This window comes from Hemitrygon akajei, chromosome 5, assembly GCF_048418815.1.
Source record: "Hemitrygon akajei chromosome 5, sHemAka1.3, whole genome shotgun sequence".
Lineage (NCBI taxonomy): Eukaryota > Metazoa > Chordata > Chondrichthyes > Myliobatiformes > Dasyatidae > Hemitrygon > Hemitrygon akajei.
In genome coordinates, this window is record NC_133128.1 from 180,924,991 (window position 1) to 180,952,822 (window position 27,832).

At 40.6% G+C, this 27,832-nt stretch overlaps 1 protein-coding gene across 7 annotated transcripts in view; it reads left to right on the forward strand.

Moving 5' to 3' along the window:
• Nucleotides 1-27,832, forward strand: part of pkp4 (plakophilin 4) — a 191,019-nt gene that overhangs the window by 150,234 nt on the left and 12,953 nt on the right. For all 7 annotated transcript variants that reach the window (XM_073047360.1, XM_073047363.1, XM_073047364.1 and 4 more), the window contains 4 exons: nt 6,207-6,402; nt 13,551-13,635; nt 13,728-13,854; nt 23,790-23,921. In XM_073047360.1, the coding sequence (XP_072903461.1) occupies nt 6,207-6,402; nt 13,551-13,635; nt 13,728-13,854; nt 23,790-23,921 (540 nt within the window). The remainder of the gene's footprint in view (nt 1-6,206; nt 6,403-13,550; nt 13,636-13,727; nt 13,855-23,789; nt 23,922-27,832) is intronic.

Sequence of the window (27,832 nt, forward strand, 5' to 3'; positions counted from 1 at the left end):
TAGCACTCATGCAGGGGTGTTTAAGTGTGACAAAAATCAAACTTACAAAAATTAGCAAATATAGTGAAAACTGCAAATATTTACAAAAAGATATCTACCAGAAAACACAATAAATTGCTCTATTCTATTTACATTGTGAACTCCTGGCCACCCGATCATTTGCTCCCTCTCTACTGAGAGCTAACCACCCCATTTTTCTCAGGCACCAGGACATACCACCTTTAATTACCCACAATGTTAACTTAAGACTACACATGAATCAGAATATGATGCATTCCACAATGTAGTTACAATCATTATACAAAATAAACAGAAATAATCTACCTTAAAAACAGTATACAAACAATATATACATATTTACACATCCCCCAATACTGAAGGAATGGAATGTTCTGAAGTGTATGACAGGGAAGGCACCATAAAGCAAAACCCTTTAGGAACCATTATTAGAATATACCAGAGGGAAGATGTCAAAGTGCAAATACTCAGCACAACAGCAGAATGACAAGGCAATGTTTGTGTGTGTTTTTGTGTAAATACCCATGTGTAAGGAGTGCGTTTAGCACGATCTCTCTGTCACACGTACCCTTCCTAAAGTATTTTGACCATTATTAGATGCTATAATTCAGTTCCAGTCAAACTATTGTTTTGTAGAGACTCAGTGTTACTACTTTGATTTTGTACTCCACAAGCACAATACAAGGCATATAGACTTTACCAATCAGTCTATCTTTTCAGTGTCAAACAACTTTGCAAATTTCCCTTTTCCATCCTTCTCTTTAGAATTGTATATTGCTTCACTGTTCTTTGTTCTTCCTAGCAGAATGCACCATCAGGTTAAATTTCATCTGGCAGTATATCATCCATTCCAGCAGCCTGAGAACATCACTTTGAAGTCTTAGCACTATGCTCTTTGTTGTTTATTAATTTTAGCTTAAGATCATTTATAAAAACTGCATTTTGATTTTATTCTGAAATCCAACCTCATGTTTATTTTATGTCATCACTTGGTGTTAAGGATGTGGCTTTCCAACTGCAGTCATTGTTGGTAAATTATGCCATGTGGAAATAAGGAAATAAATTCTAGGAGTTTACAGAACATAAGAATACATATTAAGCATTTTAAAGAAACAGTAATGACAGATAATATTTCACCTAAATTCGCTTAAAAACTGTTTGCTGGTAATAAATTAAAATCACTGAAGCAATGACTCATTTGAAGTGGTAAATATATTATCATTATGACATTAATTGAAATTTATTATAGAGGTCAAAAACTGAAGCATAACTGGAAATAACTGACCTGGTCTTGAAACTGTGATGTCTGTAGGAATGACTGGCAATACTTTATTCAAGAGTGAACCCAGGGGAGACCTGAATCTTGTTAAATTCCCTGAAGATATTTCTCTGGGGTGAACTGCGATTTTTAATAACACCCAGAAATGTTTAATAATAAACATAATGCTAAACATGGGTTATAAACAGAATCTGAAAGAATTGATTTGCTTTGTTGGTGATAATTCCTAGTTCCAGCCAGTGCCAAACAAGGCCCGATTATCCAAGCATTTAAGATCAATTTGATTTAATTAAATAAAAATTATTAAAAGAATAAATGCATTTAAATACATTAAATGGCATAGATGGGATTATTAATGAATTCCTTAAACATCTTGGACCTAAAGCACTCCACTAGCTTCTGTCCCTTTTTAATTGTGGTCTAAGATCATTAAAAATACCTAAAAAGTGGAGAAGAGCCAAAGTTGGTGCTCTCCTAAAACCCAATAAAGACCTCAACATTCCTAAAAACTACAGACCGATTTCCTTGCTCTGCACCCTCTACAAACTCTACGAGAGACTCATACTGAAAAGAATATCCCCTTTAGTCAAAGATCTTCTAACACCAGACCAAGCCGAGTTCAGGCCAGGCCACTGTGGTCAAGTCCCGAACTTAACCCAGTATATTGGGGATGGCTTTGAAATGCGACAAATTACAGGGGCCTGTAAATTCGTTGACTTTACAGCAGTATACGACGCTGTGAATCGCAGAGGCCTTCTACTGAAGTTATCTAAAACGTTAAAGAACAAAACCACACTCAACATAATAAGAAGCCTCCTAGAAAATTGTAGATTTTGTGTAGAAATGATTGGAATTAAGAGTAGGTGGCATCCACAAAAGAACGGACTACCACAGGGATCAGTCCTGGCACCTCTACTATTTAATGTTTACACAAACGACCAACCAACCTTTCCTAACACACACTGGTTTATCTATGCAGACGACCTATGCATAGCAACACAAGCTAACTCCTTCCAAGAAGTTGAAGTACGACTTACAGCAGTCCTCGAAGCAATGAAGAAGTATCATGAAAAATGGTCACTGAATCCAAATCCATCAAAAACTCAAGTGTGTGCATTCCACCTGAGGAATCGAGAAGCAGCTCGGAAACTCGATCTTCTGGTGTAGGAAGGAGCTTGAACACCATCCGACTCCAATTTACCTGGGTGTGCCGCTGGATAGGACGCTCTCATTTGCCACCCACATCCAAAACCTCTGAGGGAAAGTTGGCTCTCACAATTCTCTCTTGAAAAAATTAGCAGGCACAAAATAGGGAGCTAATGCTCACATACTTAGATCAACTGCCCTAGCACTCTGCTATACACCTGCAGAATACTGTGCACCTGTGTGAGGCAGATCAGCCCATGTGAAGAAAATAGACCTGTTGCTTAACAAAGCCTGCCGCATAATCACGAGCACACTGCATCCCACACCCACTAACATCATTTACAGACTTGCAGGCATTGCTCCCCCAGAGATCCAAAGATACACTATAACAAAAATTGAAAAAGGTAAACAGAACTTGGATCCACGGCACCCACTACATCATCATGTGCCAGTTTCCAACTGCCTAAAATCGAGGAAAAGCTTTGCTACAGTGGAGGAACTACCACACGGAACATCTCCCCAAACATACAGGATTGACCTCTGGCAACAAACAGAAGGCAGAACCCCACCAAACAATACAGTGCGAGACCCCACAGAAATGTTGCCAGACGGGGCACTGTTTGACAGACAGAGAGTTGCACTCTCAACAGAGCGAGAGCGGGAGTTTGTAGGACGGGAGACAATATAGTGAAGTGGGGTTTAAAGACCAGCGAATCCTGTGAGTGTGGCAAAAGGGTGCAGAATATTGAACACGTTCTGTGCAACTGCCCACTCTCACCTGATTTATATAACCATATAACCATATAACAATCACAGCACGGAAACAGGCCATTCCGGCCCTCCTAGTCCGTGCCGAACTCTTAATCTCACCTAGTCCCACCTACCTGCACTCAGCCCATAACCCTCCACTCCTTTCCTATCCATATACCTATCCAATTTTACCTTAAATGACACAACTGAACTGGCCTCTACTACTTCTACAGGAAGCTCATTCCACACAGCTATCACTCTCTGAGTAAAGAAATACCCCCTCGTGTTTCCCTTAAACTTTTGCCCCCTAACTCTCAAATCATGTCCTCTCGTTTGAATCTCCCCTACTCTCAATGGAAACAGCCTATTCACGTCAACTCTATCTATCCCTCTCAACATTTTAAATACCTCGATCAAATCCCCCCTCAACCTTCTACACTCCAATGAATAGAGACCTAACTTGTTCAACCTTTCTCTGTAACTTAAGTGCTGAAACCCAGGTAACATCCTAGTAAATCGTCTCTGCACTCTCTCTAATTTATTGATATCTTTCCTATAATTCGGTGACCAGAACTGTACACAATTAGCTGACACTGACCTGCGCAACATCAACCAAACACCACTAGAGTGGCTGGCTGTCTGGTGTGACAAGCTATGATGAATACATTAAATTGTTCATGTGACAAATAAAGCTAATCTTCAGTTGGTACATTTAATGTCAGAGAAATGTATACAACATGCATCCTGAAATTCTTTTTCTTCGCAATCATCCACGAAAACAGAGGGCCCCTGATAAAATCTTAGGGGATTTTCAGATTCCTGTAAATAATGGTTAAGGTTGAGTCTGTGTATTCTGGTTTGAGAATGGCTGCAACGTGTTTGAGCAGCTGCTCTTTGGAGTGAGATAATGTCTCCTGATTTTTCACACCTTTTGGTTTGGACAAAAGGTGGTTGCTGATGGAGATTAGACAGAACATTTCTTTCTTAATTAAAGCATAAAAGTCGGTGGATGTTCTTATCTTTGTAATTTAAGTTTTGGCTCCAACAAACCAGGTAGGGCACTCCTTTCTTAATTAAGGTGGCTGAAGTATCTATCAAACTGATTGTCCTTGTGTATCAATAGTCCACTTACTTGACAGGATGTATTTTAGTATTTTCATTCTGCACTCTCTATAGGACATTCACATCCTTTCTAAATCCAGGAATTGGGTTTAGTTTTCCAGCTTTAGACCTACTGCTTTTGTTTATAGGTTCATCATTACTGATTTTGTCCTAGTGTGAAAAAAAGGGGCTGATCACCCTCAGTGTGAGAAGGAGATCGGGAGTGTCTCTATTTACATGTCTCCAGTTTCCATTTGCTACATTTGTTGATCTCTAATCATATCCTGCCATTGTAAGGAATTTTTAGATACAGAAGGTATAACCAAAGGAAAAATGGCTGGAGTCGCTTTGCACTTCAGTGCAAGGGTGTTTATTAGGTGCGTCAAAAACCAAACTTACAGAAATTAGTAAAAATAGTGAAAAGAAAGGTGCCAATGTTTACAAAATTATATCTACCAAAGAACACAAAAATGGTTCCATACTTATTATAGTCCAAATGTGAACTGACTGTCCCGATCTCCCTCTCACACTGAGGGTGATCAGCCCCTTTTTTTCACACTAGGACAAACCATCTTCAATTACCAACAAAGTTAACTTGGACTCCAGTATGCATGAATTAGAATATGATGCACCCACAATGTAGTTACAATCATATTACAAAATAAACAGAAGTATCTGTATCCAGTATATAAACAACATATACATACTTTCACATCCCCATTACAAAAAAGTGGAATATTCTGCTGGAAAAGCACCATAAAGCCAACCCAAGTGCATCAGCCCGGTTTAGGACCCATTATGAGAATATACCGGGGAAGACACTGAAGTACACACACTCAGCACAATAACATCAGAATGACAAGGCCACGTCTGTGTGGAAGTGTGAATGCGCGTGTGTAGGGAGTATATTCACCAAGTGCTCTCCATCACAGGGATATACCCAAGCTGCACTGGTCCTGCACTCCTGTTGGAATTGTACTGTTTATTCCACATTATGCCACATTAATACATTCATCAATTCATACTTATTTATATTAAATTTCTTCTGCCACTTGTATTCCAATCCTTCCAATGTGTCTGTGATTACTTGGAGTTTATTGCTATTCACATTTTTGTTTTGTTAAAGCATCACTTGTTCTGACCCAGTAGGGATTTAAAATAATGACCAGCTTCTCTGTTGGGAGGTTGTTCTATCAATTAATAAAGAGAAAAGAGAAGCAGTATGATGAGCAGTCCAGGGAAGCAAGGAAAAATATATTCTACTCAGTGATGGACACAAACAAAGTACAATCAGATTGCACAAAATATTGAAGAATCATCTACAAAAGACTTCCTATTACTCTCTGTAATAAAACTGTAGGGATAGACTGTGTATTTTCTCTTCATAATTGACTTCTATGTAAGTGGGTAATACTGGGCTGGCACAGAAGCACAGTGCTTAGCACAATGCTTTACAGTACCAGCATCCTGGGTTTAATTCCTACCACTGTCTGTATGTTCTCCCTGTGACCACGTGGGATTCCTCTGGATGTTTCGGTTTCCCCCCACAGTCTAAAGACATACCAGCTGGTAGATTAATTGGTCATTGTAAATTGTCCTGTGATTAGGCTAGGGTTAAATCAGGGGATTGCTGGGCAGCACAGCTCGTAGGGCTGGAAGGGCCTGTTCCACGCTGTATCTCTAAATAAATAAATACAAGCAAGCTTTTCCTTATTTGTGAAACTACTTTCAAAAATATATACGGTAGTTTTAGTAGGGTTCTGAGCTTTTTTCAACAGCTTTGAAGTTTTTAGTCTTTTTTTTATTGTTTTTAAAGTTATGTACGTAACTAAAGGGACTGCTGAGCACAGAGACACATTGAAATAAATTAATATTGTTTAGTAATTCCGTTTGAACTTTTCCTTTCCTCCAGGCAAATATGCAATGCGGGATCTTGTGCATCGTCTCCCGGGAGGCTCAACACTGATCATGCTTTCGGATGACACTGTTGCCGCTGTATGCTGTGCTTTACATGAGGTTACTATAAAGAATATGGAGAATGCCAAAGCATTAGCTGATGCTGGAGGGGTTGAGAAACTCGTAAACATTACAAAAGGGAAGGGAGAGAGGCAAGTACAAACCTGGGAAATAAATCTCCCATCATGTTATGAGTACTCTGTTTCACAATGCTTTATGGTACCAGCGACACAGATTCAAATCGCGCCGCTGTCTGTAAGAGTTTGTATGTTCTCCCGCGCCTACGTGGGTTCTCTCCTGATGCTACGGTTTCCTCCCACAGTCCAAAGATGTACTGGTTGATAGTTTAATTGATCATTGTACATTGTCCTGTGATAAGGCTAGGATTAAATCAGGGGATTGCTGGGCAACACAGCTTGAAGGGCAGAAGGGCCTGTTCTGTACTGTATTTCAATAAGTTAAATAAATAAGTAAACAAACAGGGTTTAAAAAAAATATTCAGCATAATAAAGTTAAAATGTAACAACTCCTGTAACATGTAGTTCATAAAGCTTTCATCTAATAATTTATTTTGTCTTTCTTCAATCTATGGTTTTTTTTCTGAGTACTTATTGATATTTGACCAGGTGGTGACTGCCAGGAGTGATTTAAAGATTCAAGCCTTTTCCAAAAAAGTTGAACAATTTCATATGACACACACTCTTAACCTATCTGTCCATCAGAGCCTTAGCGGATTGCACACTTGCACACATGTTACCAAAGGTTATGGAAGTTGTTAGCTGCAGCCAAATAGATTTGGTTCTTTGATTCCTGAAACAAATATTGTTACAGTTGTCATGTAGTCTCCTTATTTTAAACTGTGAATAGATAATAGAGCTGAACTAAAAATCATTTATAGTTAGGAAAATTTGTAGCAAATGGGAAAGCTTGCACTGATGACCAGTGTAATCCTTATTTGAATACAGATTATACACAAGAGGCAATATTTAATTTCACTTTTCTCAGTTGATTTCTTCTCTCTATGATTTTGCCATTTAAAAAATAACACCTGTCTAACTTTTTTGTTTGGTCTACTGAATCACAATGTAAAAACATTTATTTCCATTTGTATCCCCAGAGTAAAAGGCTTTTTTTTAATAGTTTCTTATAGTACAGGTTGAGTACCACTTATACAAAATTCCAAAATCCGAAAACCTCCAAAAAATTTTTGAGTGCTGACCCAAATGGGAAATTTCCATAATGTGCTGGGATGATTCCCAGGTGATGTGCAGGTCTGTGCACCACAGGCAGTTCTGAGAAGTGACCTCATATATGTAATGAAAAATGAAAAACACTGCATAAAGCGAAAAGATGAAAATTTCATGTGTATTGAAAGAGTGAATTCATCAGCATCTGAGTGAACGTACACTGCTTAACAGTATGTTGATCATGAAACAAGTGAAGATCTATCACGACAAACTGAAAATTGAAGGTAATCGTGAATATTCAACAGGCAGGTTGCAGATATTTAAGAAAAGACACGGCATTATATTTTTAAAGATTTGTGGTGATTAAAAGCGTCTGTTGATCACAAAGCCACAGAAAAATTCTTTGATGATTTTGCCAAGATCATCACTGATGAAAATCTAACATGCTGAATGGCTGCATCTTTAAGTATGTGTGATGAATAAGTGTAAGACAAAGACTGCCTACCAGTAGCACATAAACTCAGAGTTGGAAATAGTGGTGATCCCATGCTATCTCATTATATAATTTGAAAAAATGAGAAATCCAAAACACTTCTGACCCCAAGGAATTCCCTAAGGAATACTCAATCTATACTGATTTTTAATGCAGTGGAACTTACAAGGAATTATAACAGGAATTCCTTAGAGAATTCCAATAGCTCAACATTGTAGAGCTCAGCGCTTTCTGATTTAGTTGAGTTTGTGAAAGTTTATCATGAAATCCTGTGATCCATGAAAGACGTTGCCACCTAAATGGGCCTGCCAGGAATCCTGTGTTCATTTTTTTAATTTAAAGTACTGTGCAAAAGTTTATTCATTACCCCAACCAGAAATAATCAGTTGCGGAGATAAGATTTCTTCTATGAACAAAATAGTGTGGGAATGATCACTTTCCAAATTTTTTAAAGTTAATTGGCAATTAGTAGAGATAAAATAAATAGAAAACTCCCTTGATCAACTCCCTTGATATCTCATCATAAGAAATAGGAGCAGAAGTAGGCCATATGACTCAGTAAATTGGCTCTACTTTTCAATGACAATAGACAATAGGTGCAGGAGTAGGTCATTCGGCCCTTCAAGCCAGCACCGTCATTCAATGTGATCATGGCTGATCATCCACAGTCAATACCCCGTTCCTGCCTCCTCCCCATATCCCTTGACTCCGCTATCTTTAAGAGCTCTATCTAACTCTTTCAACTCTATCTAACTCAATGAAATAATCGTTGATCTGATTCTGGTCTCAGTTACAATTTGTTGCCTGTTCCCTACAAGTCTCAAATCCACTGAAGTTCAGGACACTATTTTTCAAACCTTGAGTATGTTCAGTGACTTGACTTCCCTAATTACCTGTGACAGAAAATTCTGAAGGTTCAAAACTCATTGAAAGAAGAGCTTCCCCCACTGTTTTAAAGAGGCAGCCCATTATTCTGTTCTGAAATTATGGCATCAAGTTCAGGACTGTGTACGAGAAGAAACACCCTCTCATGTTGTCTTCTATGATTTAAGAAATAAGGCCTATAAGGAACTTGTGAATGCGGGTTAGGGGTGGGGGGGGGGGTCTCTGAACTATAATTGAACTGGGGAAAATTTTACCTAGTCCCTGGAAAAATGTTTAAGAAGTCAGTAGAAAATGATTTATGCAGAGGGATATTTAGGCATGAAATGATTTATAAGAGATGGTAATGAAAGCTGAATATAGAATTCATAAAAGAGAAGTGGGTTAATAGTTGAAGTAAAGTTTGAACAGGTAGAGAAACAGAGCTAAGTGGGTAGTTGTTTTTCCAGGATTATTTCTTGAAATGACACATTTCTGATAAATTAATATTTGTTCTTTTTTAAATGAAGGTGGAATATTTAATATTATCTGGAACATGTTAATATAGAAGTAACATATAGAACATAGAACAATACAGCACAGTACAGGCCATTCGGCCCACAATGTTGTAACATACTGTAGAATAACCTTAAATGACCACACAAATGTAAATTTATCCACCATATTTTTCAGAACCTGGTGTGAGCAGTAAGTTCACTCAAATATAAGCACAAAATCTGTATGTATTAAATTTAGCGATACAGCCCTTCAAGCCGCACTGCCATAGCAACCCCCAACAAACCCAATTAACCCTCATCTAATCACAGGACAATTTACAATCACCAGTTAACCTACCCGTTGCATCTTTGGATTGTGGGAGGAAACTAGAGCAGCTGGGGAAAATTCACTCATTCCACACAGAGACTCCTTACAGAATGACGCTGGAATTGAAGTCCAAACTCGGGAACATCCCGAGCTGTAATAGCATCGTGCTAACCACCACACAATCGTGATGCCCACTTGGGAATGCTTATTTTTAGAGTTGGGGATCACCAGAATCAACCTTTCAGATCTGTTACGTTTCAGAACTGAAAATTTGTTCCAATTTAGATCTCCCATAGTTAATTATCATTTCCTGAAAGATTCTTTGCTATAACAAAGGGCTTTATGTAATTTTCCATTTAACAAAGGTGTCATTTAGTACCAACAAATGTAGGCAATACATTTCAAAGTTATCTTTCAAACATACGACTGTGAAAATTAGTAATATTTAACTGTGTTTTTGCTCGGGTTAATGGAAAAGAATTTGAAATAAACAAGCTACTTAAAATGGTGGAAAAATTCTCTTGAGAACCTGTACTCTTTCATCTGGCAACAGTGGCCATTAGATGACTAATATGTAAGTTTCAGCTGGCGTGTTTCAGCTTGTCAAAACAAGTGCAGATTGTTTTTGATTTACAGGGAGGAGATTGGTTCAAAAAGCTACTCAATCTCGACAGCTGTTATCCTCTGCATTTACTGTACTTACTGGTTTGTGAATTTTTGCACAACAAAGAGCTCTTTAAGAACCTAACCCTCTTGTAAACTGAGGAAAACCTATATAACCTGTTTTAGGCAGGGAATGGGGCACTGAAGAAAAGAAGAAAATGAAGGTCTCTAATAAGCTGGGAAAGAGGAGTGATCTGATCTCAAAGTTCAAACTTAGAAGTTCAAAGTACATTTAGTATACGACCTTGAGATTCATCTTACAGGCAGCCACAAAACAAACAGCCTCAGTCCAGTGCAGAGATGAGTAAACTTTTCATTGACAAAAAGAATTATTATGCCAAGGCAAGGAGATTGGTACTGGGACAAGTAAAGGAACAAAAGAGAGATCTCAGAGTTCTAAGTAGCAATGTATTTTTTTAAAAAGCTGCAGACTTTTCAACTGGCATTTGACATTTCCAGGGTCAATAGAGAGATGTTCAATGGACGGTTGAATGCATATTATGTAGAAAGAACTGAAAAAATATTCAACTTGAATTAGAATGTGTTTGATGTGGAAAAGTAACAGCCCCTACTGCTTCTTGAATAGAGGATAACATGCTGGAAATATTCAGCAGATCAGTCCTCATCTGTGGAAAGAGAAATTCAGATTCAGATTCAGTTTATTGTCATTTAGAAACCACAAATGCAATGCAGTTAAAAAATGAGACAACGTTCCTCCAGAATGATATCACAAAAGCATATGACAAAGCAGACTACACCAGAAAATCCACATAACGTTTGGCAATCCCCAATCCAGAGTTCGGAGAGGCTGCTGTGTATTAATATCGCGCTACCATCTTAGCACGTTCCCCGGAAAGGAGCTTCAAATCCACCAGACAAAACAAGACCAAAAACTAAAGCTACAAGACCTGCACAAAACCACATAGTTACAACATATAGTTACAACAGTGCAAACAATAGCATAATTGATTTAAAAAAAACAGACCATGGACACAGTAAAAATAGTCCAAAGATGTTAAAAGACTATAAGTTCGAAAGAAACCACCACACAGTTTCCACAAGTCCTCAGGGTCCGGATTGACTTGTCATCCCACGCCGGCGGCAGAAGGGAATACCCCCGCTATGGACTTCCACGGCGCCGCCCGACTCAGCCTCGCAGACACAGCACACAATGAAAGCGACCTGACCGCAGCGGACTCTGAGTCCGTCGAGCCTCCGACCATCCCCTCCGGCACAGCTTCTCTGAGCACCATCCTCTGCTGAGCATATTAAGACGCCCCCGCCAGCGGCCATCGGCAACGCAACCCCGAGGACTGGGGGCCTGTTCATCCCAGCAGAGACCCGGACCTCACAGCAGCAGCAGCAACGAAGAAGGTCTTCCTGGAGATTTCCAGATGTTCCTCCGTGCTCCCACGTCCGTTTTCAACCGATTATGATTGCGCACGGCACCCCGCTTCACAAATAACAGATAATCAGCTCCGGAGTGGCCACTGCAAGCTGCGTCGCGCCGCCATCTTGGAACTCTTGCTTTTTAGATCAAAGACTCATCAGTGTATTTCATGCAGATTCTTTAGGCTTCTACGACATTCATCCCTCCTGCATCATTCCATCCCATATCGCTTGATTCCAATAGTATACAAGAATCAAGAATTGCACCCTTAAGAATGCTCAGAGCTGAGCGTCCACAGATCTCTGATGAATGAAATTCCAGGTTAACAACCTTTCATCGCTCAATCTCAAATGATGACCCCTTATTTTGTACTGTCATTCTTGGTTCTAATGTTTCCAGGCAAGGGAAACTAACTCTCAGCATGCTAAATGCCCAGCCCTCTCAATACATCATACATTTCAATGAAATTACCTCTTAAAACTTTTAAATTCTAAGAATATATCGACATTTTCTATCAAATCTCTCCAATAGAACGACCCTCTTAATATGAGCAATCAATCTTATGAAATAAAATACAGCTGACCTTTATTTATATTGGTTTTGTATTGTCACATGTATCGAGATACAGTGATAAACTTTGCTTTGTATGCCATCCACACATACCAGTTCGGATCAGTACATTAAGGGAAAACAACAACACAATACAGAATAAATGTTGCAGTTACAGAGCAGATGCAGTGAAAGGCTATAACCAGGTTTTAATTTCTTTTCTGAATTTCCTTCTGGAATCATTGTAGATTAGAAGATAGAACAGTACAGCATGGTACAGGGCCTTCAGCCCACAATGCTGTGCTGACTCTTTAACTTATTGTTAGATCAATCTAACCCTTCCCTGCCATGTAGCCCTCCATTTTCCTTTCATCCATATGCCTATCTAAGAGTATCTTAAATGTCCCTTAGGTATCTGCATCTGGCAGTACAATCCACACACCTGCCACTCTCTGTGTAAGAAGAATACCTACCTTTGACGTCCCCTGTATAATTTCCTCCAAAACACCTTAAAGTTATGCCCCCTTCTATTAGCTATTTCCACTCTGGGACAAAGTCTCTGCCCACTCAAATAATCCCTCAAAATGTAGTTTACTCTTTATTAATTCACCTCTCATCCTTCTTCACTCCAAAGAGAAAAGGCTTAGCTTGCTCAATCTATCTTCATAAGAAGCGATCCCTAATCCAGGCAGCATCATGGTAAATCTTTGCAATGTCTCTAAAGCTTCCACATTCTTCCTATAATGAGGCAACCAGAACTAAACACAATACTCCCAGTTTTATAGAGCTGCAGATTACCCCACAACTCTTGAACTCAATCCCCTAACTAATGACAGCCAGCAAACCATACACCTTCTTGACCACCCTATCAACTTGTATGACAACATTCAGGCATCTATGGATGTGGACCCCAAGATCCTTCTGCTCCTCCACATTGTCAAGAATCCTGTCGTTACCCTGGTACTCTTCTTTCAAGTTCGACCTTTCAAAGTGAATCACTTCACACTTTTCCAAACTTATCTCCATCTGCCACTCCTTAGTCCAGTTCTGCATCCTATCAATGTCCCATCATAACCTACGACAACCTTCTACACCATCCACAACCTTTGTGTCAGCTGTAAACTTACTAACCCACCCTTCCACCCTTTTTGTCCATGCATTAATAAAAATCAAAAAGAGCATGGGTCCCAGAACAAATCACTGTAGAACACCACTGGTTACCAACCTCCAGGTAGAATACACTCCATTGGGTTAAATTGGATTGAATAGGGCTAACGTGTTACAGATTGCTGACATATGTAATATTTACATTAAATTTTATATTTCATTAAGATATTCGCTGAAAGTAGTTAAGGCAGCAGCTCAAGTCCTAAATACGTTATGGCAATACCGTGACCTTCGCAGCATTTATAAAAAGGTAAGTAAAAATTCGAAGACGTGTTGTTTTGCATTGAAATCTAAAATCTAATAATTATACTTGCATCATGACTTTCTTTTATTTCTTTGAAGGACGGATGGAATCAAAGCCATTTCATTACACCAATTTCTACATTGGAGCGAGACAAACATAAATTTTCCACATCTCACCCAACGCTATCAACAACTAATCAAAATATGTCACCTGTTCTTCAATCTGGTGAGTTGTCTACAATTAACTTAAGAAAATTGAAATTGTTACTTGAGAAAATTTAGCTTTGTAAATAATTAACAATGCATTTGCAACAAAACTCCCAGTTAGTTCTGTCAAACTGAGTACTTAACGTCATTCCATTCCCATACAAAAGAATGCAGGATAAGTTTCCTGGATTTGTGCCTGTCTTGTGCAACTTAATTTGTGCCCTAAATCTTATGCACAGGAAAACTCATGCTTTCAATTGCTTGATTTCAATAACAATTCACAAACATGAAGTCTGCAAATGCTGGAAATCCAAAGCAACACACAAAATGCTGGAAGAAATCAGCAGGTCAGACAAGATCTATGAAAATAAATCCCTTCTTCAGTTCTGAAGAAGGGTCTCAGCCTGGAACGTCAACTATCTACTCATTTCCATAGATGCTGCCTGACCTGCTGATTTCCTCTAGCATTTTGTGCGTGTTGGCTTCAATAACAGTTGATTCACCTTTGAGAATGACATGGTTAACTGCACTTAGTTTCCTTGAATCAGAAGAAACCACACGTTGGGCACAGTATATTAGGTTGTTAAGTGGGGAGGCCAAATTATTTATGTGGTTAGGATTGTTTACAGCAGATATACTAGAGGTTGTATGTATGTGCAGAGCAAGATTAACAGAACAGTAGGAATAAACTTTTTTTTGAGTCATGTTAGCCAATGTACACACTGAGCAACTTACAGTGTCAGAGCTAAGATGAAAAGCAAAAGTCCGCCCGAAAAGAGAGAGCCCTCCACGTGTAGGAGGCTCAATCGATTCACTGCGTAATCCATCGACTGCATACGTACTTGCCACATTCTTGCAATTGATCCGATACAGTTCAAAGGCAAATGTTTTTTGAGCTACGTATGAAAGCTACAATGAGAGGAGGAGGGGAGGAGGATGCAGAGATGATAAAGGAATGAGCCAAGTTACCCTGGGAAGAAGAACAACAGAAAATCAAAGGGGTGGGCGTTTGTAGTGAAGTGCAAGATATCTCTGCAAGTGAGATTGCAATGGATGGTGGTTAAAATACTAGATTTTATTGTCAGTGCAGAAGATCATGGGGAAGAAAGTTCTGGTAAGCAAGATGGAAAGTGTATTTGTTGGAATTAAGAAATACAGAGTTCAGGACTTTGTCAACCAGGGTACAGTGCTGATCTGTGGATATTGCAACCCAGTGATGAAAAATCCAGAAGTCTGTATAGGAAGAAAATATGAAAAAGAATATCATTAAGGCAACTGTTAGAATTGATGTATTTGGTGAATATATTAGAAGGTAGTTTCTGTATCAAGATAGAGCAGTTACAAAATGCATGAATGGTAGAGGTGAGCCTGAAGCATTGAGAGTTGCAGGGGAGTAAAGTGAGGGGAAATGGAACAAGTGGAATTGCTGCCCTGGAAGCTGTAGTAAACTAAGTGGGCTAAATGGTTATTATAAGATGACAAAAGCCAATGAATCGTTAATTCAATTGGCTCCACAAGGTATCAAAAAATGGCTGGTAGCATGGCATATAACTAGGGCTATCAGATCTGAACACCTTCTTGCTAAAGTGATGAAGACTTTCATTCCAGGACTAACCATGCTTCTAACCAAGCTACTTCAGTATAGTAACAACAAAAGCAGTCACCTGGCAATGTAAAAAATTTGCTCTGGAGTTTTCTATTCAGTCTGGCTAATTTCACTCAAATCAGTTTACTCTTGAATAGCAATAAAATGCTGGAAGGTTTAATCAACATGATCATCTAACAGCACTTAACTTACAAAAGAGTTGTCAGCTGTATCCAGTTTAGATTTCAGCAAGAGCACTTGCTCCATATCTCGCCGCAATCCTGTTCCAAAGTGTTAAGTTCCAAAGGTGAGCTGGCAGTGACCGCCCCTGATATCATGGCAGCAATTGATGAACTGTGGTATCAGCAAAACCTGGTGAAACTGAAGTCAATGGACATTAACATAGAACATAGAATAGTACAGCACATTACAGGCCCTTCAGCCCACAGTGTTGTGCCGACCCTCAAACCCTGCCTCCCATATAACCCACCCACCTTAAATTCCTCCATATACCTGTCTAGTATTCTCTTAAACTTCACTAGTGTATCTGCCTCCACCACTGACTCAGGCAGTGCATTCCACGCACCATCCACTCTCTGAGTGAAAAACCTTCCTCTAATATCCCCCTTGAACTTCCCTCCATTTACCTTAAAGCCATGTCCTCTTGTACTGAGCAGTAGTGCCCTGGGGAAGAGGCGCTGGCTGTCCACTCTGTCTATTCCTCTTAATATCTTGTACACCTCTATCATGTCTCCTCTCATCCTCCTTCTCTCCAAAGAGTAACGCCCTAGCTCCCTTAATCTCTGATCATAATCCATACTCTCTAAACCAGGCAGCATCCTGGTAAATCTCCTCTGTACCTTTTCCAATGCTTCCACATCCTTCCTATAGTGAGGCGACCAGAACTGGACACAGTACTCTAAGTGTGGCCTAACTAGAGTCTTATACAGCTGCATCATTACATCGCGACTCTTAAACGCTATCCCTCAACTTATGAAAGCTAACACCCCATAAGCTTTCTTAACTACCCTATCTACCTATGAGGCAACTTTCAGGGATCTGTGGACATGTACCCCCAGATCCCTCTGCTCCTCCACACTCCCAAGTATCCTGCCATTTACTTTGTACTCTGCCTTGGAGTTTGTCCTTCCAAAGTGCACCACCTCACACTTCTCTGGGTTGAACTCCATCTGCCATTTCTCAGCCCACTTCTGCATCCTATCAATGTCTCTCTGCAATCTTTGACAATCCTCTACACTATCTACAACACTATCAACCTTTGTGTTGTCTGCAAACTTGCCAACCCACCCTTCTACCCCCACATCCAGGTCTTTAATAAAAATCACAAAAAGTAGAGGTCCCAGAACAGATCCTTGTGGGACACCACTAGTCACAACCCTCCAATCTGAATGTACGCTCTCCACCACGACCCTCTGCCTACTGCAGGCAAGCCAATTCTGAATCCACCTGGCCAAACTTCCCTGGATCCCATGCCTTCTGACTTTCTGAATAAGCCTACCATGTGGAACCTTGTCAAATGCCTTACTAAAATCCATGTAGATCACATCCACTTCACTACCCTCATCTATATGCCTGGTCACCTCCTCAAAGAACTCTATCAGGCTTGTTAGGCATGATCTGCCCTTCACAAAGCCATGCTGACTGTCCCTGATCAGACCATGATTCTCTAAATGCCCATAGATCCTATCTCTAAGAATCTTTTCCAACAGCTTTCCCACCACAAACGTAAGGCTCACTAGTCTATAATTACCTGGACTATCCCTACTAACTTTTTTGAACAAGGGGACAACATTCACCTCCCTCCAATCCTCCGGTACCATTCCTGTGGACAACAAGGACATAAAGATCCTAGCCAGAGGTTCAGCAATCTCTTCCCTTGCCTCATGGAGCAGCCTGGGGAATATTCCGTCAGGCCCTGGGATGTCTCTGACCGGGTGCATGACATCCTGGTACGAGAGGGAAAGCAACCGGAAGTCATGATACATGTTGGTACCAACGACATAGGCAGGAAGAGGAATGAGGTCCTGAAGTGTGAGTTTCAGGAACTAGGCAGAAGGCTGAAGAACAGGACCTCAAGGGTAACGTTCTCAGGATTGCTGCCAGTGCTACGTGATAGTGATGGTAAGAATTGGAGGAGATGGCAGTTGAATGCGTGGCTGAGGAGTTGGTGCAGGGCGCAGGGTTTGAGATTTTTGGATCATTGGGATCTCTTCTGGGGAAGTTGGGACCTGTACAGATTGGATGGGTTGCACCTGAACTCGAGGGGGAGCAATATCCTTGTAGGTAGGTTTGCTAGCATGGTTCGGGAGGGTTTAAACTAATTTGCAAGGGGGATGGGACCCGGAGCGATAGAGCAGTGAAAGAAATGCATGGAGTAAAGCCAGATGTAACATATAGAGAGGTTTAAGGAAAGAGAAGTAGAATAAAGGGTGTAAAGGTAGTAAGGTAGAAGGGCTAAAGTGTGTGTACTTCAATGCAAGAAGCATCTGGAACAAAGGTGATGAACTGAGAGCTTGGATACATACATGGAATTATGATGTAGTGGCCATTACGGAGACTTGGCTGGCACCAGGGCAGGAATGGATTCTCAATATTCCTGGATTTCAATGCTTTAAAAGGGATAAAGAAGGGAGAAAAAGGGGAGAAGGGGTGGCATTACTGGTCAGGGATACTATTACAGCTGCAGAAAGGGTGGGTAATGTAGCAGGATACTCTTTTGAGTCAGTATGGGTGGAAGTCAGGAACAGGAAGGGAGCAGTTACTCTACTGGGGGTATTCTATAGGCCCCCTGGTAGCAGCAGAGATACCGAGGAGCAGATTGGGAGGCAGATTTTGGAAAGATGCAAAAATAACAGGGTTGTTATCATGGGTGACTTTAACTTCCCTAATATTGATTGGCACTTGATTAGTTCCAAGGGTTTAGATGGGGCAGAGTTTGTTACGTGTATCCAGGATGGATTCCTGTCACAGTATGTTGACAGGCTAACTAGGGGGAATGCCATACTAGATCTAGTATTAGGTAACAAACCGGGTCAGGTCACAGATCTGTCAGTGGGTGAGCATCTGGGGGACAGTGATCACTGCTCCCTGGCCTTTAGCATTATCATGGAAAAGGATAGAATCAGAGAGGACGGAAAAATTTTTAATGGGGGAAGGGCAAATTATGAGGCTATAAGGCTAGAACTTGTGGGTGAGAATTGGGATGATGTTTTTGCAGGGAAATGTACTATGGACATGTGGTCAAAGTTTAAGGATCTTTTGCAGGATGTTAGGGATAAATTTGTCCCGGTGAGGAAGATAAAGAATGGTAGGGTGAAGGAACCATGGGTGACAAGTGAAGTGTAAAATCTAGTCAGGTGGAAGAAGGCAGCATACAGGAGGTTTAGGAAGCAAGGATCAGATGGGTCTATTGAGGAATATAGGGTAGCAAGAAAGGAGCTTAAGAAGGGGCTGAGAAGAGCAAGAAGGGGTCATGAGAAGGCCTTGGCGAGTAGGGTAAAGGAAAACCCCAAGGCATTCTTCAATTATGTGAAGAACAAAAGGATGACAGGAGTGAATGTAGGACCGATTAGAGATAAAAGTGGGAAGATGTGCCTGGAGGCTGTGGAAGTGAGCGAGGTCCTCAATGAATACTTCTCTTCGGTATTCACCACTGAAAGGGAACTTGATGACGCTGAGAACAATATGAATGAGGTTGATGTTCTGGAGCATGTTGATATTAAGGGAGAGGAGGTGTTGGAGTTGTTAAAATACATTAGGATGGATAAGTCCCTGGGGCCTGATGGAATATTCCCCAGGCTGCTCCACGAGGCAAGGGAAGAGATTGCTGAACCTCTGGCTAGGATCTTTATGTCCTCGTTGTCCACAGGAATGGTACCGGAGGATTGGAGGGAGGTGCATGTTTTCCCCTTGTTCAAAAAAGTTTGGCAGGGTTTGAAGGTTGACACAACATTGTGGGCTGAAGGGCCTGTAATGTGCTGTACTATTCTATGTTCATAAGAATGTAGTAAGTAAATTTGCTGAAAATAGCACAGTTCAATTCCATTCACAGCTTCTGATTAAATGAAGTAGTTCATGCAGCAAAGATTAAACAATGTAAATGGACTGAGAAGTCCCACAAGAATGCCAGTCAATATTCAACTTCAACAAGAGACAGTGTAATGACTTCCCCTCATTGTTCATCGCATTGCTATCACTGAGAGCCTAACATGCAAATTCTGGATCAATACACACAAAATGCTGGAAAAACTCAGCAGTTATGACTAGGAGCACAACTGGAAAACTATATAAATACTGTGGCAACAAGAGCAGGTTTGGAGAGCAGGTACGATACCTTCCAACTACCAACAATTGAGTTATCTCCTGACACCCCAAAGCCTTCATGTCTACAAGCACAAATCATTTGCCTTGATGAGAACAGCCCCAGTAACATTGAAGAAGCTAACCTGTTTCCAAGACAAAGCAGCCCATCTACTACTTATTCTCTTTCTCTTCCACCTCTAGCAAACAACGTGTACAACTTACAAACTGTCCAGAAAAAATGTGTGATATGGCATCGTCCTGTGTTCTGGTGTTGTTCACAGAGTGACAATAAAGTGATTCTGATTCTCGTTCTGAAAATTACTTAGCTTGTCTACCACAACACTTCCCAAAACCATGACTTCTACCTCCAAGAAAGACATAATACGTGCATTGGAAGGCTGCCACTTGCAGATTTCCCTCAAGGCCATGTACCATCCTGACATAAAAATATATCACTGCTTCTCCACTGTCCTTGTTCTAAATACCAGAACTCTCTCTCCAAGAGCAGCTTCACCATAAGTACTGTAGCTGTTGAAGTAAGTGGCTAAACTACTTTAAAAGGGCAAGTAGGCAAGGACAATAAATTCTGGCCTTGCTATCTTTGCCCAGGCCCCAAAAAATGAAATTTAAAAATGGAAGCAATATTAAAAGCCTCCCAACTTAAGGTGTTCACAGCAAGTAATATCAGTGGTGATATTGAGCTTCAAAATGTGATCTTGAATAGGTATAGAACATGTAATGCACAAGCATTATTAATGAAAACAAATAGTAAGGATCCATCTGGGTTCCCATTGCAATACTTTATTTTGAGGGAGGTGAAAGGAACATTACTTGAAATTGAGAGCTTGTTCAGCCAGGAGGAAGCACTAGGAGAAGGAAATGACACCACTCTTCAAATGTACTCTACTGTGCAGTTAATCACAAGACCTGAAATGTGAACAAGTTCACATTCAAGTTTACTGTCATCTGACTGTACATAATGTATATACAACCAAACGAGACAACATTCCCCCAGACAATGGTGCACCCACAATGCGAACAGCACATAGTACATATTATCACACACAGCACATAAAACTAAATATTATCACAAATAAGTTAATAAAATATAATTAAAAATGCATGTGAAGTACGCACTGCAGGCAAACAGTAAACACTAAACAGCTCGCTGTCCTATTGATGACACCTCACTGGTGGCAGTATGTTCATTTGCCTCTCTGCCTGAGGGAAAAAGCTGCTACCCAGTCTGGCAGACCAAGTCCTGATGCTCCTGCACCTCTTTTCTGACAGTAGTAGTTCATAGATTGTGGGGTGAGTGGTAGGGATCCTCAACAATGCTTCAGACCCTTTGTATACAACACTTCTGGTAAATGTCGCAAATGGGAGTGGGGGAAGACCCCAGTGATCCTCACAGCAGTTTTTACTACCTTCTGTAGGGTCTTGAGATCCTCTGCTTTCCACCTTCATACCACACAATGATGCAGCCAGATAAGACACTCTCAGTGATGCTCCTTTAAAAAGTTTTTAGAATGGAGGCAGGGAGCCTTGCACACTCCAGTCTCCTCAGAAAGTGTAGATGCTGTTGTGCCTTCTTGACTAATAAGGAGGCATTGTGAATCCTGGCTAGATCATCTGCTACATGGAAACCAAAGAACTTTGTGCTCCTCATTCTCTATTGGCAGAGCCATTAATGTCCAATGGAGAGTGGTCAACCTGTGCCACAGTCATCTCTTTTGTCATGTCCACATTGAGACTCACACCATTTGACAAGCCCCTTTACCTCCTTTCTGTATGCTGACTCATCATTGTTGCTGTATCATCAGTGAACTTGATAATGTAGTTTGAGATGGATCTGGCAGAGCAGTTGTGAGTCAGAACCATGAACAACAGTGAGTTGAGCACTCAGCCTGGGATGGAGCTTGAGATATTGCTGCTGACTTAAACTGTTGAATCCTTTATTCAAGAGGTCTAAGATCCAGTCACAGAAATGGGGGTTGAGTTCCAACAAGGATAGTTTACCCACCAACCTCTGAGGGATGATCATGTTACACACAGAGCTGAAGTCGATGAATAACATCCTGGTGTTTGTGGCATTGTTCTTTGCAAGTGGGAAGGGACAGAGTGGAGGGCTGAGGTTATGGCATCATCAGTGGTCAAGTTTGAGCAGTAGGTAAACAGGAAAGGGTCCAATGTAGCTGGAAAATGGGATTTTATACAATTCATTACCAGCCACTCAAAGCACTTCATGATTGTTGAGGTCGGTGCCACTGGGCAATAATCATTTAGGCCAGTTACCATCACTATCTTGGGCACTGGAATGATGGTGGCTGCCTTAAAGTCTGCAGGGACAGTTGACTGTTGCAGAACAGATGTTAAAGATGTCTGTTAAAACCTCTATTAGCTGAGCCATACAATCCCTCAGGACCTGACAAGATATGTTGCCTGGCCCCACATCTTTGTGTGGGTTTACCCTGACTGGAATCCTTCTCACTTTGGTGTGCCCAGAAAAGGTGCCTGTTCCTCAAAGGGGGAGAGGACTTTCCTCAATGTCACATCATTCATTTGGTCAAATCATGCATAGAAAGCACTCAGCCTATCAGGAAGGGAGGTTTCACTTTTGTTGATGTGTAGGGTAGACTTGTAATCTAATAAGGTTTGTATACATTGCTCCATGTACCGTAAGACCCTGGTGTCACAAAAATGGCTGTGAAATTTCTTCCTGATGACACGGGAGAACATGGCTCTTGCTGACCTTGGGGGTCTTCTTATTTCCCAATCTTGAAGGCGGCGTCCCAATCCCTAAGCCGTGAACAAAGCTGTATACAATCAGCCATGCTTTCTGATTTGCCCTGGCAGTATAGTGTTTAATCACAGTAACATCATCAATGTATTTTCTTATGTAGCCAGTCAATGAGCCTGCATATTCATCAATGTTGACATGATGATCGTTGGTAGCGCTCTCCCTGAATACTCTCCAGTCCATACTTTAGAAGCAGTCCTGTGATGTTAAGCTAATACCTTCTGGCCAGGTCCTGATTTCTTTGTGAATTGGTTTGTATGCGGGTCCTGAGGGATTGTATGGCTCAGCTGATGGAGGTTTTAACGGACATCTTTAACATCTCTTCTGCAACAGTCAACTGTCCCTGCAGACTTTAAGGCAGCCACCATCATTCCAGTACCCAAGATAGTGATGGTAAAAAATGGATATGTGGTCTGCATATCTGAGATGGGTCAAGATCAGTCTTGCAGGCTCCACGAACATCAGTACAGACCAGGTCTAGTATATTCTTTCCTCTGGTTGTGTAGTTGACATGTTGGTAAAACTTTGGCAGGACTGTTTTTAAGCTGGTATGGATTGCAGTCACCAGCAATAATAAAGAAACCATTGAGGTGAGTAACAAAAATATCACAATGACAATGAACTCTCTTGGTAAGTAGAAGGGCCTGCATTTCACCATTAAAACTCTATTTGCGCTGAGCAGTGGGCTATTACTTCTGAGATGTTCACACACCAGTTCTTACTGACATAGGCACACAGACCTCCTCCACGGGTCTTAGCCGAGGTCGCAGCATTTCTGTCCACCCAAAAGGAGATTAGGTCTTTCAGCTGGATGGCTGAGTCTGGAATGGTGTCCTGGAGCCATGTTTCTGTCAGTAGCAGTCCCTCATCTTGCATTGGCTCAGACATAGATGCAGGTAATCCAGTTTAATATCTAGCGATTGGATGTTAGAGAATAGAATTGACAAGAACACTACTTTCCCCTCCCTACTAAACACTTATTTTTTGACCAACTTCCAAAACAACTTCGTGTTGGACAAAGTTGTTTGCAACCAAAATCACTTTAACTTTCCTTAGTAAAGACATAATAACTGGGTTACCATTACATTCTGGTTTAAAATTTGGTCAATGCAACACATGTAGAGTACTGTCAATACATCAAAACATACATTTTTGGTTATAGAGTGCTTTGTAAGTCAAAGTATTATCAATAATTATTGATAAATAGATACAAGTTTTTGAATTAGTTTGAATGTATTATTTACAGTGGCTAGCACAACATCTTCACCAGCACTCTTGGGAATCAAGGATCAACGATCTAATTACGAGAAGACAAAGACTTCTGTGCAATATTACAACAGCCAAGGAGATGGTATAATGCACAAAGATTTAACCATGGGTAAGAAATGGAATGATTACAACAGTATGTATAGGTAAAACTTTTATAAACATAAAACGTGTTTTATATTTTTTTATTGGAGTTGTTGAAATTTGGTTTGCTAAGTTGTTTGGTAAATTCACATTGAAGAATTAGAATTCTTTCCAAGTATCAGAGTGTCATGGTGATTGTAATTTACAAGTAAATGTATGAAGTAAGAGTAGGAGTAAAAATTTCAGCCTCTCAGGCCTGCTAAACCATTTAATAAGTCCATGGCTAATTTGATTATGACCTCAACTCCACATTCCATCTTTTCCACAATAACTTATTTTCTTGCTTATGTAGTATCTACCCATCTCTGCCTTAAAAATATTCAAAGACCTCTTCCACCACTTTTTGAGGAAGCAAATTCCAAAGATTCCTGGTCTCTGAAGAAAAAGAAAATTGACTTGCTGTCATCAATGGACATCTGCTTATACAGTGCCAGATGAGCTCAATGCTCACTTTGACCATCCAAACATGGAGGAACCATCATGAACTCTCACCACCCCTGACGATCTTGTGATTTCAGTCTCTGTGGCTGACGCAAGAACATCCTTCAGGAGGGTGAACCCATCCATGGAAAGCATCTGGCATAGATGGGATACCTGGCCAAGTAAAAGACCTGTGCTGATCAACTGGCTTGAGTGTTCATTGAGACTGTTAACCTTTCACTTCAACTGTTTGAGGTACCAACCTGCTTCAAGCAGCTTCAGTTGTACCGGTGCCTAAGAAGAATGTGGTAACCTGCCTCAGTCACTATCAATCAGTACCACTTACTGTATATCTACAGTGATGAAATAATTTTAAAGGTTGGTGATGAAAGGTTTCAACTCTTGCCTGAATAGTAACTTGGATCCATTTCAATTTGCCTACCAGCACAATAGGTCCATTTCATTGGCTCTTCACTCAACCCTGGGACATCTGGACAGCAGAGATGCATACATCTGTGTTCTCTTTATCAATTACAGTTTGGCATTCAATACTATCATCCTCTCAAGTCTAATCAATCAGCTTCAAGACCTTGGCCTCAAAACCTCCTTGTGCAATTGGATCCTCGATTTCTTCACTAGTAGTTTCCAGTCAGGTCAAATTGGCAACAACTTCTCTACCACAATCTCCATCTGCACAGGTGCACCACAAGGCTGTGTGCTTAGCCCCCTGCTCTACCCATTTTACACTTATAACTGTGTGGATAAGCACAGCTCCAATGCCATATTTAAATAAAACCACCATCAAAGGCCACAACAATCTCTTACTCAATGTCAGCAAGACCAAAAAGCTGATATTTGACTTCAGGAGGAGGAAACCAGAGGTCCATGAGCCAGTCCTCATCAGAGGCAGAGAGGGTCAGCAACTTTAAGTTCCTCAGTGTTATCATTTAGAGGACCTGGCCATGGGCTCAGCACGTGAGTGCAATTACAAAGAAAGCACGGCAGCGCCTCTACAGCCTTTGGAATTTGCGAAGACTCAACATGACATCTAAAATTTTGACATACTTCTATTGATGTGTAGTGGGGAGTATACTGACCGGCTACTTCCCAGCCTGGTATGGAAACATCCTTGAATGGAATATCCTATAAAAAGTTGTGGATACAGCCCAGTCTATCAGGGGTAAAGCCCCCATCACCATTGAGCACATCTACATGGAGGACTGTTGTAGGAAAGCACTATCCTGGAGAACCCCACCACCTAGGTCATGCTTTCTTCTCACTGATGCCATCAACAGGTTCAGGAACAATTACTACCCTTCAACCATCAGGCTCTTGAACCAGAGGTAATAACTTCACTCAACTTCACCTGCCCCGTCACTGAACAGTTCCCACAACTATGGACTCAGTTTCAAGGACTCTTTATCTCATGTTCTCGATATTTATTGCTTACTTATTCATTATTATTATTGCTTTTTATTCTTTTTGTATTTGAATGAATAGAATCTTTCATTGATTCTATTATGGTTTTTTGATTTACTAAGTATGCCTGTAAAAAAACACAAATCTCAGGGTTGTATATGGTTACTTTGATAATAAATTTACTTTGAACTTTGCTCCTTGTTTTATATCTTGCAAAAGAAAACATCCTTTCTACTTCGACCCTGTCAAGGCCCATCAGGATTTTCTGTGTTTCATCTGAACTAAATTCCATCAGATATAAACCTACCCTGTCCAGTTTTTCCTTATAAGCTAATCTACCCATATCAAATATTGGTCTCTTACACTTTCTTTGAAGTACTTCCAGCACATTTACAATCCATCCTTAAAAAGGCCAATACTTTATACACTATTCTACATGTGGTCTCTCCAGTGCCCATATAATCAAAACATAACCTTCCTGCCTTTGTATTCAATTCCCTTTGCAATAAACAATAACATTCTGCTAATTTTCCACACACTAACATTTGTAAACCGGGCACCGGGTCACCCAGAACTCAATAGTCTTATAGAATTCAGAATTGTTTTCCCTGCCAAAAATTTCATATGTTCCCACCTTATATTCAGTTTATCAAATGTTTGTCCGTTTGGTTAACCTTCCCTTGTAGCCTTTTAATATCCTTTTCACAACTTATATTACTATCTTTCTGTCATTAATAAATTGAGCAACAACCATACCTTTGGTGCCTTCATCCTATTCATTTGTAGAAATATATCATTCTCATAGTTGATGCATACTGTTTTTTTTGTTGCATGTCACTGCAACACACCACAGCAAATTTCCAATAGTTGTAAATGTATAAGGTAAACCTTTGATCTTTGAGATTGTAAACAGTTTAGGCTCCTTGCTCGTCATCACATCGTACCCACACAATAAAAATAGTGCCTGGTCTATTTCCTTTTAGCTGACCAATTGATGATCCTCAGCAATGTATGATCTCCTACACAATAATCTTTAATTTTTTGCAATAACTTTCATTGTAGCATCTTATCAAATGCAAATTCGAGATTAGTACATTTGACAGTTCCCCTTTATTCACAGCTTGCAATAGAACATAGAATAGTACAGCACGTTACAGGCCCTTTGGCCCACAATGCTGTGCCGACCCTCAAACCCTGCCTCCCATATAACCCCCCCACCTTAAATTCCTCCATATACCTGTCTAGTAGTCTCTTAAACTTCACTAGTGTATCTGCCTCCACCACTGACTCAGGCAGTGCATTGCACGCACCAACCACTCTCTGAGTGAAAAACCTTCCTCTAATATCCCCCTTGAACTTCCCTCCCCTTACCTTAAAGCCATGTCCTCTTGTACTGAGCAGTGGTGCCCTGGGGAAGAGGCGCTGGCTGTCCACTCTGTGTATTCCTCTTAATATCTTGTACACTTCTATCATGCCTCCTCTCATCCTCCTTCTTTCCAAAGAGTAAAGCCCTAGCTCCCTTAATCTCTGATCATAATCCATACTCTCTAAACCAGGCAGCATCCTAGTAAATCTCCTCTGTACCCTTTCCAATGCTTCCACATCCTTCCTATACTGAGGCGACCAGAACTGGACACAGTACTCCAAGTGTGGCCTAACTAGAGTTTTATAGAGCTGCATCATTACATCACATCTCTTAAACTCTATCTCTCGACTTATGAAAGCTAACACCCCATAAGCTTTCTTAATTACCCTATCTACCTGTGTGGCAACTTACAGGGATCTGTGGACATGTACCCCCAGATCCCTCTGCTCCTCCACACTACCAAGTATCCTGCCATTTACTTTATACTCTGTCTTGGAGTTTGTCCTTCCAAAGTGTACCACCTCACACTTCTCCGGGTTGAACTCCATCTGCCACTGCTCAGCCCACTTCTGCATCCTATCAATGTCTCTCTGCGATCTTTGACAATCCTCTACACTTTCTACAACACTATCAACCTTTGTGTCGTCTGCAAACTTGCCAACCCACCCTTCTAC